Below are 17,572 nucleotides of genomic sequence, written 5' to 3'. Positions count from 1 at the left end.
ATGGATAATCTCAGATGCTTGCAGTAAGCTTGCATCCGATCTAATAGTACTCGGCCTTTGAGGCGCCAGTAGATCCTAATTTGAGCCATCGCACTTTTCCCTTTGTCTGTCTTATCTCCCCTCATCAAGACATGAGGTGGACAGCTGGGCACGGGCTGGAGGGGGCAGGGCCCAACTTACTTTAGAGGCTAACCTGTGCCACTCAAACAGAGTGGTGTTGTTAAGGCTATAGCTGACGTGTCACATTTCCAGGGAGACACTTTATCACCTGGGACACAATAACTGGCTGAGGTGTTTCTGCAGACACGATGTGGTATTGTGTGGCTGTGACACATTATATGGTCTGGTCCTCTACTGTTGTGTGAGGGGTGTGAGGGGTGTTCGGCGAACACCTGTCCCTGCCACCTGCTCTACGTTGTGTGTAATAGCAGCCTTGCTTCCCCCAGAGTGCAAAGGGAGGGAAATGTAGACCAATGAGGACAAAGGATAAACGGATGTCCCCTTAGGTCATTCATTCATGCTCCACAGGTGTGTTCATGCAGTAAAAACTCAATTCTGAGGAGGTACTTACTGAAAAGCACAATGCCCCGGCCTTCACACAATTCAATAGCCACAATTTTGCTTATCCAGGGTGTTTGTTGGAGACTTGGGATGTCTGTAAGACAATAGATTGGAGGTTTTTCCTAAACAGACACATTATGTAATGAATTATCCCCGGTTCAAATCAGATCCCTATTGAAAATCAGTCACACAAGTCCAATGTAAAGTTTACCTTGTTCAGGGAAAAGTTAATTTGTCCAATTTTGGCAGGCTGGAGACAGGTTAGAGACCCGAAACAGTACTGCAACAGTCATAGTGTTGATGAATATCCGATTGTGACCCTCAGATAAGCTACCCTATTGCTGTACTGATTCATTTTACAAAGAAAAAGGAAAAAAAGAATGTTGTTGTTTGATGTACCCCATAAAAAAGGCATGTTTGCTCAAAGCTGTTTTGTCAAAGCTTCTAAGAAAACTGTGCAAAGTGTGATGAATTATTCAGCAGGGGCTATCTGTTTACTTTAGGTCGATTTCTCTGTTACCATGGTAGAAATACATACATTATTTACTGGTCCTGTAACTCCAAGAGTGAGGCAGTTTAGGACTGCCAGTCTTTTTTAGAACTCTTCAAACTCTGAGGATTACTCTCTAGTAATCCATGAGGAAAAAATTGTTTGTCTAGTCATGTGGTTATGTTAAGCTTTGAATGAAAATAAGAAGGGGACTGCAAAGCACCTTTCTGGACTATGTAATCTACTACTGGGTTTTCCAAAGGAGTGGACAATGTTAACACCGCCGGGCGAAGAGAAGCCCCAGAAGCGGGTGAGGTTCCGCGTGGCTTCGGGGAACAGTGGTCGGGTGCTGAAGGAGATTTTTAAAGATAGGGGGCCATCTGACTCGTTGGATTCAGATTGTACCAGTAGTTCGGATGCGGACCGGGTCAGTACGCATTCCACAAGTGGAGATGCTAACGGACATGGTTTTCTACATGGGTTTCTGGGCTCCGAGTTGGATGATAGCGAGAGCGAGCGGGATGATTTGCTCATGTATGCTGGGGCCTCAAAGGACAGAGCACCGATTAGCCACAAGCATGTCAACATCCTCAGCAAAAATGGGACTGTAAGGGGGGTCAAGCACAAAGTCAGTGCAGGTCAGGTCTTATTTGAAAACCTCCCTAATGCATGTGGGGTAAGTGATCTAGGTCACTTCAAGTATGATGAATATGTATTGTACCTTTTCAGTGTTCTCATAGTTTTTACAGGTGTTTGAAAAATTACTTTAGGTTTTGGTCCACCAGCTTCAAACAGCTGTAAAAACAATATTTTGATGGTACAATCATTCCCTACACTATTCAGTGCTTGTTTTCTCACATAAAGTGAAATTTGTAGTATTTTAGTGTAGTATTTTAGCAATCCACTAGATATTCCACTAGATAACACAGCCACAAAGTCAGAACAGCTTTCACAGTTTGACAACAGATGCAGCTGTGATCAAACTAAGATCCTACATCTGTATGGACACCTAGAGCTCCATTTGGTGGTAATGGAATGAGGCCTGTTAAAGGAGTAGATGGAGAATAGATTGTGCTGACAGCCAAGCGTAGAGAGAGATTACCTCCATGCTTACTCAGAGGTGTAGTCAATACACAACACTGCAGGACTTGGTGTACTGTACACTGTAAAAAACATTCTAGTTGTTTAAACTAATTATTATTATTTACTAAACTTTTCGGTTTAAGTGTTACCTGAACTTAACTCTTAATTGGCCCAAACTCAGCTCCAACTTGAGAAGAAATTGGCTAAAATGTTGTCAACTTAAAATGTTGTGTTTGCTCAACTTGTCTTATATTTTCATTCAACTAGAAATTATTATTTGGGCATCTTAATTAAAAAAGGCTGTGGAACTAGTTACACACATACAATGTTTTCAATTTACATATTTGACACACATTGACATGCATGATTACATTGTGCATGTTCATTTATACAGTCATTGTTTTTTGGCATGTCCTCCCTCGTGTGGGATTTGAAGTCCCAATCTCTTGTTTCACAACATTCAGATTTTCCTGCTACGCAATCATGTCTATGCCATGACCGATTTTACCTGTATTGCTACACTTTGCACTTCAAAGTAAATCTCAGCTCTATTAAAAGTGCACTCAAGAAAAACTGTTTTATTTATCACAGTGGTTAAGGAGTTATATTAAAACAGAGTAATATTCCCATCAACATTAGACAAATATACAGAAAACCCTAACATTTCTGATACTGGAGTGGTATGATGGGACTATATTTGTGGCTATATTAGGTTTTGAATGGCCAATGCATGTTAAAGTGAGTTTTTCCCGCATTTTTTTCTCCGTCAATACTATGGCTGTGGCGGTCACGAAATTTCGTCACCCTGTGATTGTCAAGCAAATAACTGTTGGTCTCACGGTAATTGACCGTTAATGAACATAAACACATTTAGCATCTCCTGACTTCCACACATAGCCTACAAGCCAATGATGCAGACCTTTGGAAAATGTACATTTTAAAAAGTTGAATAAATCCATATAATGGTGTAGACTTTACAGTGAAATGCTTACTTACAGGCTCTAACCAATAGTGCAAAAAAGGTATTAGGGGAACAATAGGTAAGTAAAGAAGTAAAAACAACAGTAAAAAGATAGTGAAAAATAACAGTAGCGAGGCTATATACAGTAGCGAGGCTATAAAAGTAGCGAGGCTACATACAGACACCTCTTAGTCGGGCCAATTGAGGTAGTATGTACATGAATGTATAGTTAAAGTGACTATGCATATATGATAAACAGAGAGTAGCAGCAGCGTAAAAAGAGGGGTTGGGGGGGCACACAGTGTAAATAGTCCAGGTAGCCATTTGATTACCTGTTCAGGAGTCTTATGGCTTGGGGGTAAAAACTGTTGACGAGCCTTTTTGTCCTAGACTTGGCATTCCGGTACCGCTTGCCATGCGGTAGTAGAGAGAACAGTCTATGACTGGGGTGGCTGGGGTCTTTGACAATTTTTAGGGCCTTCCTCTGACACCGCCTGGTGTAGAGGTCCTGGATGGCAGGCAGCTTAGCCCCAGTGATGTACTAGGCCGTACGCACTACCATCTGTAGTGCCTTGCGGTCGGAGGCCGAGCAATTGCCGTATCAGGCAGTGATGCAACCAGTCAGGATGCTTCTCGATGTTGCAGCTGTAGAACCTTTTGAGGATCTGAGGACCAATGCCAAATCTTTTTAGTTTCCTGAGGGGGAATAGGCTTTGTCGTGCCCTCTTCACGACTGTCTTGGTGTGTTTGTACCATTCTAGTTTGTTGAAGATGTGGACACCAAGGAACTTGAAGCTCTCAACCTGTTCCACTACAGCCCCATCAATGAGAATGGGGCATGCTCGGTCTTCCTTTTCCTGTAGGCCACAATCATCTCCTTAGTCTTGGTTACGTTGAGGGATAGGTTGTTATTCTGGCACCACCCGACCAGGTCTCTGACCTCCTCCCTATAGGCTGTCTTGTCATTGTTGGTGATCAGGCCTCCCACTGTTGTGTCGTCTGCAAACTTAATGATGGTGTTGTAGTCATGCCTGGCCATGCGGTCGTGGGTGAACAGGGAGTACAGGAGGGGATTGAGCACGCACCCCTGGAGGGCTCCAGTGTTGAGGATCAGTGTGGCAGATGTGTTGCTACCTACCCTCACCACCTGGGGGTGGCCCGTCAGGAAGTCCAGGATCCAGTTGCAGAGGGAGTTGTTTGGTCCCAGGATCCTTATTTTAGTGATGAGCTTTGAGGCTACTATAGTGTTGAACGCTGAGCTGTAGTCAATGAATAGCATTCTCACATAGGTGTTCCTTTTGTTCAGGTGGGAAAGGGCAGTGGGGAGTGCAATAGAAATTGCATAATCTGTGGATCTGTTTGGGCGGTATGCAAATTGGAGTGGGTCTAGGGTTTCTGGGATAATGGTGTTGATGTGAGCCATTACCGGCCTTTCAAAGCACTTCATGGCTACGGATGGGAGTTCTACGGGTTTGTAGTCATTTAAGCAGGTTGCCTTCATGTTCTTGGGCGCAGGGACTATGGTCGTCTGCCTGAAACATGTTGGTATTACAGACTCAATCAGGGACATGTTGAATATAACACATTAGATCTGGTAAAAGATATTACAAAGAAAAAATTAACACTTTTTGGTGTTTTTTTGTACCATCGTGTTTGAAATGCAAGAGAAAGGCCATAATGTATTATTCCAGCCCAGGTGCAATTTAGATTTTGGCCACTAGATGGCAGCCGTGTATGTGCAAAGTTTTAGACTGGTCCACTGAACCATTGCATTTCTGTTCAAAATGTTGTATCAAGACTGCCCAAATGTGCCTAATTTGTTCATTAATAACTTTTTATGTTAAAAACTGTGCACTCTCCTCAAACAATAGCATGGTATTCTTTCACTGTAATAGCTACTGTAAATTGGACAGTGCAGTTAGATTAACATGAATTTAAAATTTCTGCCAATATCAGAAATGTCTATGTCCTGGGAAATTTTCTTGTTACTTACAACCTCATGCTAATCACATTAGCCTACGTTAGCTCAACCGTCCCACCAATCCTGAAGAAGTTAAACTCATGGGTACACTAGCAATGGCTGCCAGTCTTGACTTCAATAGGAACCGCCATCCATGGATAATATGTCTATGGTTGGTTGCGGTTGTCATTTTGCCTTTCGCAAGTTTCCAAATACAATTGCGTAAAAAATGTACAGTTTGGAAAGCTAATTCTGTCCTTACTAAATGTGTAATGTGTAAGGTTTTTTTTTTTAATTACATAAAAAAACATTTGAAAAATAAAATATTTTATCACTCGTCTTGCTCAAAAAATTTTTATTTCACCTTTATTTAACCAGGTAAGCTAGTTGAGAACAAGTTCTCATTTACAACTGCGACCTGGCCAAGATAAAGCAAAGCAGTGCGACACAAACAACACAGAGTTACACATGGAATAAACAAGCGTACAGTCAATAACACAAAATAAAAAAATAAAGTCTATATACAGTGTGTGCAAATGACGTGAGGAGGTAGGCAACAAATAGGCCATAGTAGCGAAGTAATTACAATTTAGCAGATTAACACTGGAGTGATAAATGAGCAGATGATGATGTGCAAGTAGAGATACTGGTGTGCAAAAGAACAGAAAAGTAAATAAAAACAATATGGGGATGAGGTAGGTAGATTGGGTTGGCTATTTACAGATGAACTATGTACAGCGATCGGTTAGCTGCTCAGATAGCTTATTTTTAAAGTTAGTGAGGGAAATATAAGTCTCCAGCTTCAGCGATTTTTGCAATTCATTCCAGTCACTGGCAGCAGAGCACTGGAAGGAAAGGTGGCCAAAGCAGGTGTTGGCTTTGGAGATGACCAGTGAGATATACCTGCTGGAGCGCGTGCTACGGGTGGGTGTTGTTATCGTGACCAGTGAGCTGAGATAAGGTGGAGCTTTACCTAGCATAGACTTATAGATGACCTGGAGCCAGTGGGTCTGGTGACGAATATGTAGCGAGGGCCAGCCAACTAGAGCATACAGGTCGCAGTGGTGGGTGGTATAAGGGGCTTTGGTAACAAAACGGATGGCACTGTGATAGACTGCATCCAGTTTGCTGAGTAGAGTATTGGAAAATATTTTGTAGATAACATTGCGGAAGTCGATGATCGTTAGGATAGTCAGTTTAACTAGGGTAAGTTTGGCGGCGTGAGTGAAGGAGGCTTTGTTGCGAAATAGAAAGTCGATTCTAGATTTGATTTTGGATAGGAGATGTTTAATATGAGTCTGGAAGGAGAGTTTACAGTCTAGCCAGACACCTAGGTATAAATGAAGGGGATAATGACACAATGTTTGCGAGAGGGAGGGTATCTGATTTCATCAGGGGATGTGTAACGGCTGTCGCAGGGAGTAGACCAAGGCGCAGCGTTGTTAGTGCTCATCATGAATTTATTTGATCTGAACACTGAAACAAAGAAACAAGAAACGACAGCCAAACAGTTCTGTCAGGTAAGTAATACAAAACAGAAATGAACCAGGCTGCCTAAGTATGGCTCCCAATCAGCGACAACGATGTACAGCTGTCCCTGATTGAGAGCCATACCAGGCCAAAACAAAGAAATACAAAACATAGAAAAAAGGACATAGAATGCCCACCCTAGTCACACCCTGGCCTAACCAAAATAGAGAATAAAACCCTCTCTATGGCCAGGGCGTGACAGGATGAGACATTTCATTCAGGAAAAATCAAGTTAGATCTGAGTTAGCCTGTCCCGGAGCAGGTTAGTTCTGAAGGATTTGATGCCATAGAAATGTACCTTGATAAGAGGTGAGCCACTTTCATGGTACCGGTTATCCCAAAGTTACCTCTCTAACTCCTTAAATCTGACGAAGCCCTCTGAAATGCCATCTCCTCTGTCCCACTGCTACAGCATTGTGCTCCCTGTTCACCCCCAACAAGCGGATTGCTGTGTCTGTGAATGCATCCATCCACACACATAGGAGACACACACAGAGGAGACATAACACTAACATTATCTACAAACAATTAACAAAGCAATCAGTAATTAGGAATGTTTTTTTCATTGATCGTGTTGTGTGGCTGGTGTTACGAGACATTTTTTTCTCCAATATTTAAATAATTAAGTATTTGAAAACTATTTCAAAGATGCATAGGCCTACTTTGCGAACTCACTTAACTCGCACATAAGCAATAGGGCCAGGACGATACCAATTTCGCGATACTATTTAGTGTCTTGACAAAGAAACAAAACACGATGTGGATTTAACTTCTTTATGAAAACAGCCCTAATGTTTGAAGCAAACAACATGTCATCCAGAGTCACATTTATTTATTTACCAAGCTATAGCACACATTATTCTACATACAGCAGGTTTCTAAAGGACCAAAGAGTTTGATCTGTTTCGTGTTTTTATTTTTGCCATTGAAAAAATATTGCGATACTGGTATCCCGGTCCTAATAAGCATAGAGAGAGGCTTGCGCTGCTTGTGCTGGCACAAGTGTAGATCAAATAAACCGCTGCAGATGACATAGCCTCGCAAGCCAATCGCAAAATATGACGACAGAACTGAAGAAAATTTACAATCTGGCCAGGTTGATATCAAGATTTTGATTTGGTAACATCGCACAGTGTGAAATGTGATAATCGTATAATACTTAATACGACTGTAGCATGAGGTCATAAAAACAGATGGAGACATCCTCACATCTACTGTGCCTTGCTGTGCTTCTACCTCTTTCTTCCAATTTTTGCTTTTCTTTTCTGATGCTCACTCCTGAAAGAGAGGTTTCATTTGACTCTATTGAACAACAAGGCAGACTAGTCCAGTTTACTACCCTCTAGCAGTCTCTAATAATGCTCACATTGTAGGACCATACGCTACTGTTATACAGTCTGCTAAATTACCTTATAACACTGTTCACATTAAACACGCTCTGACAATAACAAAGGGCTAAAGTCTACATCATCCCATTTTACAGTACACTCCATTAGGCCCCATTAACTTCCATTAGCCTGCTGTGTGTGTGTGTGTGTGTGTGTGTGTGTGTGTGTGTGTGTGTGTGTGTGTGTGTGTGTGTGTGTGTGTGTGTGTGTGTGTGTGTGTGTGTGTGTGTGTGTGTGTGTGTGTGTGTGTGTTGCACCTGGAACTGAGGTCTGTGGATATTCTTCCATCAGCACATTTTGTCATGCTCAGTAACCACATTTCCATCCACAGTTATTATACGGGTAAAGTATTTGTATTTATTAGGGATCCCCATTAGCTGCTGCCAAGGCTTACATTACAAAATACCACCATACAACAATATTAGAATGTACATATGTGTAGAGTTGGTGTCCTAGCGTTTGTGTGCCTATGCGTGTGTCTGGACCTACAGTATTTGTGTGTGTCTTCACAGTCCCCGCTGTTCCATAAGGTGTGTTTTTATCTGTTTTTTAAAATCTGATTCTACTGCTTGCATCAGTTAGTTACCTGATGTGTAATAGAGTTCAATGTAGTCATGGTTCTATGCAGTACTGTGCGCCTCCCATAGTCTGTGGGGACTGTAAAGAGACCTCTGGTGGCTTGTCTTGTGGGGTATGCATGAGTGTCCGAGCTGTGTGCTAGTAGTTTAAACAGACATCTCGGTGCATTCAGCTTGTCAACACTTCTTACAAAAACAAGTAGTGATGAAGTCAATCTCTCCTCCACTTTGAGCCAGGAGAGATTGTCATGCATATCATTAATGTTAGCTCTCTGTGTACATTTAAGGGCCAGGCGTGCTTCCCTGTTCTGAGCCAATTGTAATTTTCATAAATCCCGCTTTGTGGCACCTGAACACACGACGGAACAGTAGTCCAGGTGCGACAAAACTAGGGCCTGTAGGACCTGCCTTGTTGATAGCGTTGTTAAAAAGGCATAGCAACACTTTATTATAGACAGACTTCTCCCCATCTTAGCTACTGTTGTATCATTATGTTTTGACCATGACAGTTTACAATCCAGGGTTACTCCAAGCTATTTAGTCATCTCAATTTACTCAATTTCCACATTTTATATCACAATATTTAGTTGAGGTTTAGGGTTTAATGAATGATTTATCCCAAATACAATGCTTTTACTTTTGGAAATATTTTGGACTAACTTATTCCTTGCCACCCATTCTAAAACGAACTGAAGCTCTTTGTTAAGTGTTCTATAGACACACTGGCTTTACTTTAAGCCAGTGGAATGTTATTAGTAAATATTGAAACAGCTGCCAGTAATTTTCCATCCATGTTGTCAGACCCCGGTGGTTAGTCATTGTTGATATACAACAATTTTTTTCACCTCTTCCACACTCACTTTGCGGAATTCAAAATGGCAATGCTTGTCTTTCATAATTTGGTCAGTTATACTTGGATGTGTAGTGCCGGTGTTTGTTGCTGGCATGTCATGCCTAAGTTTGCTAATCTTGCCAATGAAAAAATCATTAAAGTAGTTGGCAATATCAGTGGGTTTTGTGATGAATGAGCCATCTGATTCAATGGATGATGGAGCTGAGTTTGCCTTTTTCCCCAAAATTTCATTTAAGGTGTTCCAAAGCTTTTCACTATCATCCTTTATATAATGTATCTATGTTTCATAGTATAGATTCTTATACTTTTTATTCCGTTTAGTCACATGATTTCTCAGTTTTCAGTACGTTTGCCAATCGGTTGTGCAGACAGACTTATTTGCCATTCCTATTGCCTCATCCCTCTCAACCATACAATTTGTCAATTCCTCATCAATCCAAGGGGATTTAACAGTTTTTATAGTCATTTTCTTAATGGGTGCATGCTTATTAGTAACTGGAATAAGCAATTTCATCATCAACATAAGAATCACTAGAAAACATATTGTATGACCTCTTATACACTATATTAAGCCCTGCCTTTGGAACTTTGTTTTACCTAGATATGGCTACTATTTTCTGATCACTACATCTGATGGATTTGGATATTGCTTTAAAGCAAATTTCTGCAGTATTAGTAAAGATGGGATCAATACATGTTGATGATTGCATTCCTGTGCTGTTCGTAGCTACTCTAGTAGGTTGACTGATAACCTGTACCAGGTTGCAAGCTCTGGTCATAATGTCTGTGATGGAAAGTTTCAGTACAACTTTAGAAATGTTGACAGATAATTTGTTAGTTCGACACGGTGGGATCTTTTTGTGTCGGTAAAATTAACTATACGAGAAATGGCGGTGGAAAAGTCTTTATGCGCAAATACTGATGTAATAACCATAATTTCGAAGTAAACTTCGAGTCACGCGGTGATATGGGAAACCATACAGTTTATTAGGCTACAGATTAAATAACATGATGAACTTCACAGGGTGATGAAAATGCACTGTGATCTTGATGCTCCTTTCCAATAAATATTGAGGGTCTGATTCTGGTGACATAATGATCGATGCTTGACTGCCATTTGACAAATAGAAATATCCATAATAATCTCATCATCAAGACTAGCCTTCTCACAGCTGTTGGCTAGAGCGCACGTGCCAAGACCAGAGTAGGCACATTTGCTATTTAGTTCAAAATGCGATGGAAACGCATTGAACTTTAGATTTGTATTGTCACGTCCTGACCAGTATTAGGGATTATTTGTAATTGTAGTTTGGTCAGGACTTGGCAGAGGGTATTTGTTTTATATGGTTCGGGGTGGTTGGTTGTTAATTAGGGTGTTTGGTTTGTTAGTTCTGGGTTTTGGGTATGTTCTAGGTTTGTATTTCTACGTTCTGTTTAGTTTTCTATGTTTAGGTTTGGGTGTTGGACTCTCAATTGGAGGCAGGTGTTTCTAGTTGCCTCTGATTGAGAGTCCTATATATAGGTATGTGTTTGGGTTTGTGAGTTGTGGGAGATTAATTGCTGTGTATAGCTTTGTGCCTTACAAGCCTGTTAGTCGTCGTCGTGTTTTTCCTGTGTACGTGTTTTGCTTTCGGTTTACCTTCTTATCCATAATAAAAAGAAGATGAGTACACATAACCCTGCTGCGTATTGGTCCACATTCTCCGACGATGATTTCTCTATATCTTCAGACGAAGAAGATTGTGACATGTATTCGGTACATGAAAACTTAAGCAAAAAAGTATATTTGTGTGCGCTACGCCATCACGCACTGATGGCGTAGGGGAGGGAGAGAGAGGGGAAATGAGAGACCAGTGCATGAGATAAATGATCAGTGAGAGTTGAGATAAAGAAAGACCACACACATACACAAATCAAAATAAAATTAAATAGTATTTGTCACATGCGCCGAATACAACAGCTGTAGACCTTACCGTTAAATGCATACTTACAAGCCCTTAACCAACAATGCAGTTCAAGAAAAAGAGTTTGAAAAAAAAAAGACTAAATAAACTAAAGTAAAAAAAAAAATTAAATCAAAAAGTAACACAAGTAAATTACATAACAATAACGAGGCTATATACAGGGGGTACCGGTTCGAGGCAATGTGCGAGGGTACAGGTTAGTCAAGGTCATTTGTAAAGTGACTATGCATAGATAATAAACAGCGAGTAGCAAGGGGGTTGGGGGGGTTGAATGTAAATAGTCCGGGTGGCCATTTGATTAATTGTTCAGCAGTCTTATGGCTTGGGGGTAGAAGCTGTTAAGAAGCCTTTTGGTCCTAGAATTGGCACTCAGGTACTGCTTGCTGTGCGGCAGGAGAGAGTAGTAGTCTATGACTTGGGTGACTGGAGTCTTTAACACTTTTTTGGGCCTTCCTCTGACACCGCCTAGTATATAGGTCCTGGGTGTCAGGAAGCTTGGCCCCAGTGATGTAATGGGCCGTACGCACTACCATCTGTAGCGCCTTACGGGCAGATGCCGAGCAGTTGCCATACACACCCTCCTAGTAACAGTCTGACTGCAGGTGTAGCCTACCTCTCCCCTGGACTTCCTGACGGGCTGCCCCCAGGTGTTGAGGGTAGGCAACAACACACCCGCCAAGGCAGCAGCTACTCTTCCTTGGGTTCAGCAAAATTAAGGCAGTTATATACAATTTTAAAAACATTACAATATTTTGCAAAACATATTTCACAACACATTAAGTGTGTGCAATCAGCCCACTAATCTACTACCACATATTTACAACACAAAATCCATGCGTATGTGTCTGTATGTTATCATGTGTGTGGGAATGCGTGTGTCTGTGCCAGTGTGTGTGTCTCTTCACAGTCCCCACTGTTCCATAAGGTGTAACTATTGATCCACAATATAGCAGGGGATGGGAAGCCACAACACATCTTTTTCCAGCAGCAGATTATGATCGATAGTGTAAAAGGCTGCACTAAAGTAAAACAAAACATCTCCCACAATCTTTTCATCAATTTCTCTCAGCCGATCATCAGTCATTTGTGTAAGTACTTAGTCATTTGTGTAAGCACATAGATAAAGACAGGTTTCCAGTAGAACATCATGCTATTACAATATTGAGAAAAGGCTAAATGTACAACAACTCAATATTCTGTACTTACTTTGATTGGGGTTGTACTGTTTTGGCAGATTACAGGTGGATATACTTGATCTATTTCTATATATTTTTTTAATGTCAGATGAGGTATGATATGACTGCCAGAAAAAATGTACACTTTGTAAATTATGGACACTTAATTATTGAACCACTGGTTCAATCCATAGATAATATAATGTATAAATGTACACCAAGGCAATTCTTTGTCATGCCTCATCTGAGCAGGATCAGATGGTGACAAGGGTCTCATCAGGGTCAGGCAGCCAGGGAAGCCAGCCTGTGACAGCGCAGAGGTGAACTTTTGCCGACACAACACTTTATTCTCTCTGTGCAGCAATCACTGGCAAGCAAGAGGCTTCAAATATTGAAACTATTTTAAGGCAGTCTGACAAACCTCTAAAGTTGATTTCCAAACTGTATCAATGGATCATAGAGTTTTTTCACGATGACACAAAACATGTCAAACAAAAATGTGAGGAAGACCTGGGAGGGCACTATTGATGATGTTGAATGGATACAGATATGTTAGAATGCCCAGTCATGTTCATATAATCTCAGACATAAATTACTGCAGTTTAAGACCATCCATAGAACCTACTACAGTGCATTCGGGAAAGTATTCAGACCCCTTCCCTTTTTCCACATTTTGTTATGTTAAACCTTATTCTAAATGGATTAAATAAATGTTTTACCTCATCAATCTACACACAATACCCCATAGTGACAAAGTGAAAACAGAAATACCTTATACCTCATAGTATTCAGACCCTTTACTATGAGACTCGAAATTGAGCTCAGGTCCATTCTGTTTCCATTGATCATCCATAAGCTATTTCTACAACTTGATTGGAGTCCACCTGTGGTACATTCAATTGATTGGACATGATTTGGAAAGGCATATAACTGTCTGTGCATGTCAGAGCAAAACCCAAGACATGAGGTCGAAGGAATGGTCCATAGAGCTCCGCGACAGGATTGTGTCGAAGCACAGATCTGGGGAAGGGTAGCAAAAAATGTCTACAGCATGGAAGGTCTCCAAGAACACAGTGACCTCCATCATTCTTAAATGGAAGAAGTTTGGAATCACTTCCTTGAGCTGGCTGCCTGGCCATACTGAGCAATCGGAGAAGAAGGGCCTTGGTCAGGGAGGTGACCAAGAACCCGATGGTTACTCTGAAAGAGCTCCAGAGTTCCTCTGTGGATATGGAAGAACCTTCCATAAGGACAGTGTGGTGGCTAATTTCCGCATTACCAAATGAGGAGTTACAAACACACCAGTCCGAGTTAAACCACATCTTTTAATACTTATTAAGATACTTTTGCAAAAGTTCTTGACCTTCAATAATGCACTCTCTGGAATGAACCAGGAAGGTGATTACACAATGGCTACAGGGATCTTTTATAGCAACGATACACCCCCTTCAACGTACATTGACAAACCACAGATACTTAGTAACAGTTCACAAAGGTTAAGTTTTGTATGACAGATATCCATAAAACACAGCAGACAGTAACTGCTATGTCAACCTGGTTCATTGAATAGCCCAGTATCTGGTCTCCCTAGAACCGGCCCTCCCGGGTACGGTATAGAACAGAACCATTAGCTCATGTCCTCTGGAATGCTTTTTAGGCGTTCTTATCAAAATACATCATAAATCTCCTTTGTCAGTGCTATCTCATAGTGGCCCATCCTCAGTAAAACACCTCTTGTTCCCACTCCTGGACAGGCTCACTGAGAGTGAGCCTCTAGGCCATATATTATCACAGGATAAGTGCGAGATCTAAGAGAGGACATACAAGGGTCCATTTACTGCCATAATCCTCCCCACAATAAAGAAAAGGTGGGAGTGACTTGCTCACAGACATTGTGGAGACAAGTCATTGGTTCCCCATTAATCACGCCATCCCTTCACATGGTTTAAGAATAAGTAAAGACACATTCACATATGAAGACATCTGACCTCTCCCCTCTCTGGGCCCCAAGTGTCTGAGCCCCAGCTAAGGTAGACGTGCAACTGAAAAGACACCAGAGTCCAATGGACACTTTCTAATGACAAGTACCTCAAATAAGCATATTATACTAATAAAACAGAAAATGTTACCCAACTAATTCTGATTCGTCCACGACAACAGTCATCTTTGCAGCACTCCACCAATCAGGCCTTTATGGTAGAGTGACCATGCAGAAGCCACTCCTCAGTAAAAGGCACATGACAGCCCGCTTGGAGTTTGCCAAAATGGCACCTAAAGGACTCTCAGACCATGAGAAACAAGATTCTCTGGTCTGATAAAACCAAAACCAATCAAATTGAACTTGTTGGCCTGAATATCAAGCGTCACGTCTGGAGGAAACCTGGCACCATCTCTACCGTGAAGCATGGTGGCGGCAGCATCATACTGTGAGGATATTTTTCAGTGGCAGGGACTGGAAGACTAGTCAGGATCGAGGGAACGATGAACAGAGTAATGTACAGAGAGATCCTTGATAAAAACCTCCTTCAAACATACCCGATTTAATCTGGTTACTACTCCTGCCCAGTAACTAGAATATGCATATAATTATTGGCTTTGGATAGAAAACACCCTAAAGTTTCTAAAACTGTTTGAATGGTGTCTGTGAGTATAACAGAACTCATATGGCAGGCAAAAACCTGAGAAGATTTCATGCAGGAAGTGGCCTGTCTGACAAGGTGTTGTTGTTCTTGCCTCTGTTTATTGAAGACTGAGGATCTTAGCTGTAACGTGACACTTCCTACGGCTCCCATAGGCTCTCAGAGCCCGGGAAAAAGCTGAACGATATCGAGGCAGCCTCTGGCTGAAACACATTATCGCCTTTGCCAAGTGGCCGATCAGAGGACAATAGGCTTAGGCGCGTGCCCGAGTCGACCCCATGCTTTATTTTCTTTCCTCTGTTTACCTAATTGCAGATTCCCGGTCGGAATATTATCGCTTTTTTACGAGAAAAATGGCATAAAAATTGATTTTAAACAGCAGTTGACATGCTTCGAAGTACGGTAATGAAATATTTTGAATTTTTTGGTCACGAAATGTGCCGTGCGCGTGACCCTTATTTACACTTCAGATAGTGTCTTGAACGCACAAACAAAACGCCGCTGTTGGAACATAACTATGGATTATTTTGGACCAAACCAACATTTGTTATTGAAGTAGAAGTCCTGGGAGTGCATTCTGACGAAGAACACCAAAGGTAATCAAACTTTTCTAATAGTAAATCGGAGTTTGGTGAAGGCTAAACTTGCTGGGTGTCTAAATAGCTAGCCCTGTGATGCCGGGCAATCTACTTAGAATATTGCAAAATATGCTTTCACGGAAAATATATTTTAAAATCGGACATATCGAGTGCATAGAGGAGTTCTGTACATATAATTCTTAAAATAATTGTTATGCTTTTTGTGAACGTTTATCGTGAGTAATTTAGTAAATTGTTAGTAAATTCGCCAGAAATTTGCGGCGGGTATGCTAGTTCTGAACGTCACATGCTAATGTAAAAAGCTGGTTTTTGATATAAATATGAACTTGATTGAACAAAACATGCATGTATTGTATAACATAATGTCCTAGGATTGTCATCTGATGAAGATCATCAAAGGTTAGTGCTGCATTTAGCTGTGGTTTGGGTTTATGTGACATTATATGCTAGCTTGAAAAATGGGTGTCTGATAATTTCTGGCTGGGTACTCTGCTGACATAATCTAATGTTTTGCTTTCGTTGTAAAGCCTTTTTGAAATCGGACAATGTGGTTAGATTAACGAGAGTCTTGTCTTTAAAATGGTGTAAAATAGTCATATGTTTGAGAAATTGAAGTAATAGCATTTCTAAGGTATTTGAATATCGCGCCACGGGATTACACTGGCTGTTGAGTAGGTGGAAGCGTCCCACTGGCCCAGAGAGGTTAACCAATTAGCGGGGGACTGGGAACCACCCCCTCTGACAGCTTGCACATTATTTAAAAAAAAGTTTTTAGTTTTTTTCTAAGTTCGTTTTTTGATTCGGTGGAAGCTGCAAAGACGATTTTAATCTATTTAAAAACGTTAATGAACCATCAATACTGGATTAGTGACGTGGGAGTTGGACTCAATGAGCTTGCAAAAGCACATTTCATTGATTAATCAATGTTAATGAAAAATCAAACCTGTATAGGCTATTTGGGAGTTACACTTTAATTGACCTGAAAGCGTAGTGTGGGTTCTAGGTTCATGTGGAAAAGTTTAAATTGTCTCATTTGTAGAAACTAATGAATTTGGATATTATTCACAAAGATCCACCTGAAAAGGTAAGTCTGGCAATTTTTACATCTTAGTTAAATTTAATGAGACGACGATATCCAATCAGCTAGAAATTGGCTGGATATCAGAAGAGTAACCACTTGTTAAATATGTGAGACAAAGTTGGGTCTCAACTGAATTTTTATTTGAAACATTTTTGATTCACTTATCCCTGAGGGTTGAAACCACATGGGATTCCCGCGAAGGCGGGACTTCCATCAATACTGGATTAGTACTTTGGGAGATGGCCTCAATGAGCTTATAAAAACAAATTGAATTGATTAATCAATTGTAATGATAAATCAAACCTGTATAGGCTACAGTGGCTTGTGAAAGTATTCACCCCTTTGGCATTGTTCCTATTTTGTTGGCTTACAACCTGAAATTAAAATAGATTTTTGGGGAGTTAAAATCATTTGATTTACACAACAGGCCTACCACTTTGAAAATGCAAAATAGTTTTTCTTGTGAAACAAACAAGAACTAAGACAAAAAAACAGAAAACCTGAGCTTGCATATCTATTCACCCACCCCCAAAGTCAATACTTTGTAAAGCCACCTTTTGCAGCAATTACAGCTGCAAGTCTCTATAGGTCTCTCTTGGGGTCTCTATATGTCTCTATAGCTTAGCAAATCTAGCCACTGGGATTTTTGCCCATTCTTCAAGGCAAAACTGCTCCAGCTCCTTCAAGTTGGATGGGTTCTGCTGGTGTAC

General features: G+C 41.0%; 1 protein-coding gene across 1 annotated transcript in view; it reads left to right on the top strand.

The window, feature by feature from the left end:
- Nucleotides 1-1,322: 1,322 nt before the first annotated feature.
- LOC115170639 (glutaredoxin domain-containing cysteine-rich protein 1-like) overlaps nucleotides 1,323-17,572 on the top strand; it is a 35,006-nt gene continuing 18,756 nt past the window's right edge. Inside the window, exons 1-2 of the mRNA XM_029726888.1 lie at nucleotides 1,323-1,722; nucleotides 11,488-11,495. Of these exons, the coding sequence (XP_029582748.1) occupies nucleotides 1,323-1,722; nucleotides 11,488-11,495 (408 nt within the window). The remainder of the gene's footprint in view (nucleotides 1,723-11,487; nucleotides 11,496-17,572) is intronic.

The sequence above is a fragment of the Salmo trutta genome, chromosome 32, assembly GCF_901001165.1.
Source record: "Salmo trutta chromosome 32, fSalTru1.1, whole genome shotgun sequence".
Lineage (NCBI taxonomy): Eukaryota > Metazoa > Chordata > Actinopteri > Salmoniformes > Salmonidae > Salmo > Salmo trutta.
This window is presented reverse-complemented; position numbering and strand designations above follow the sequence as displayed.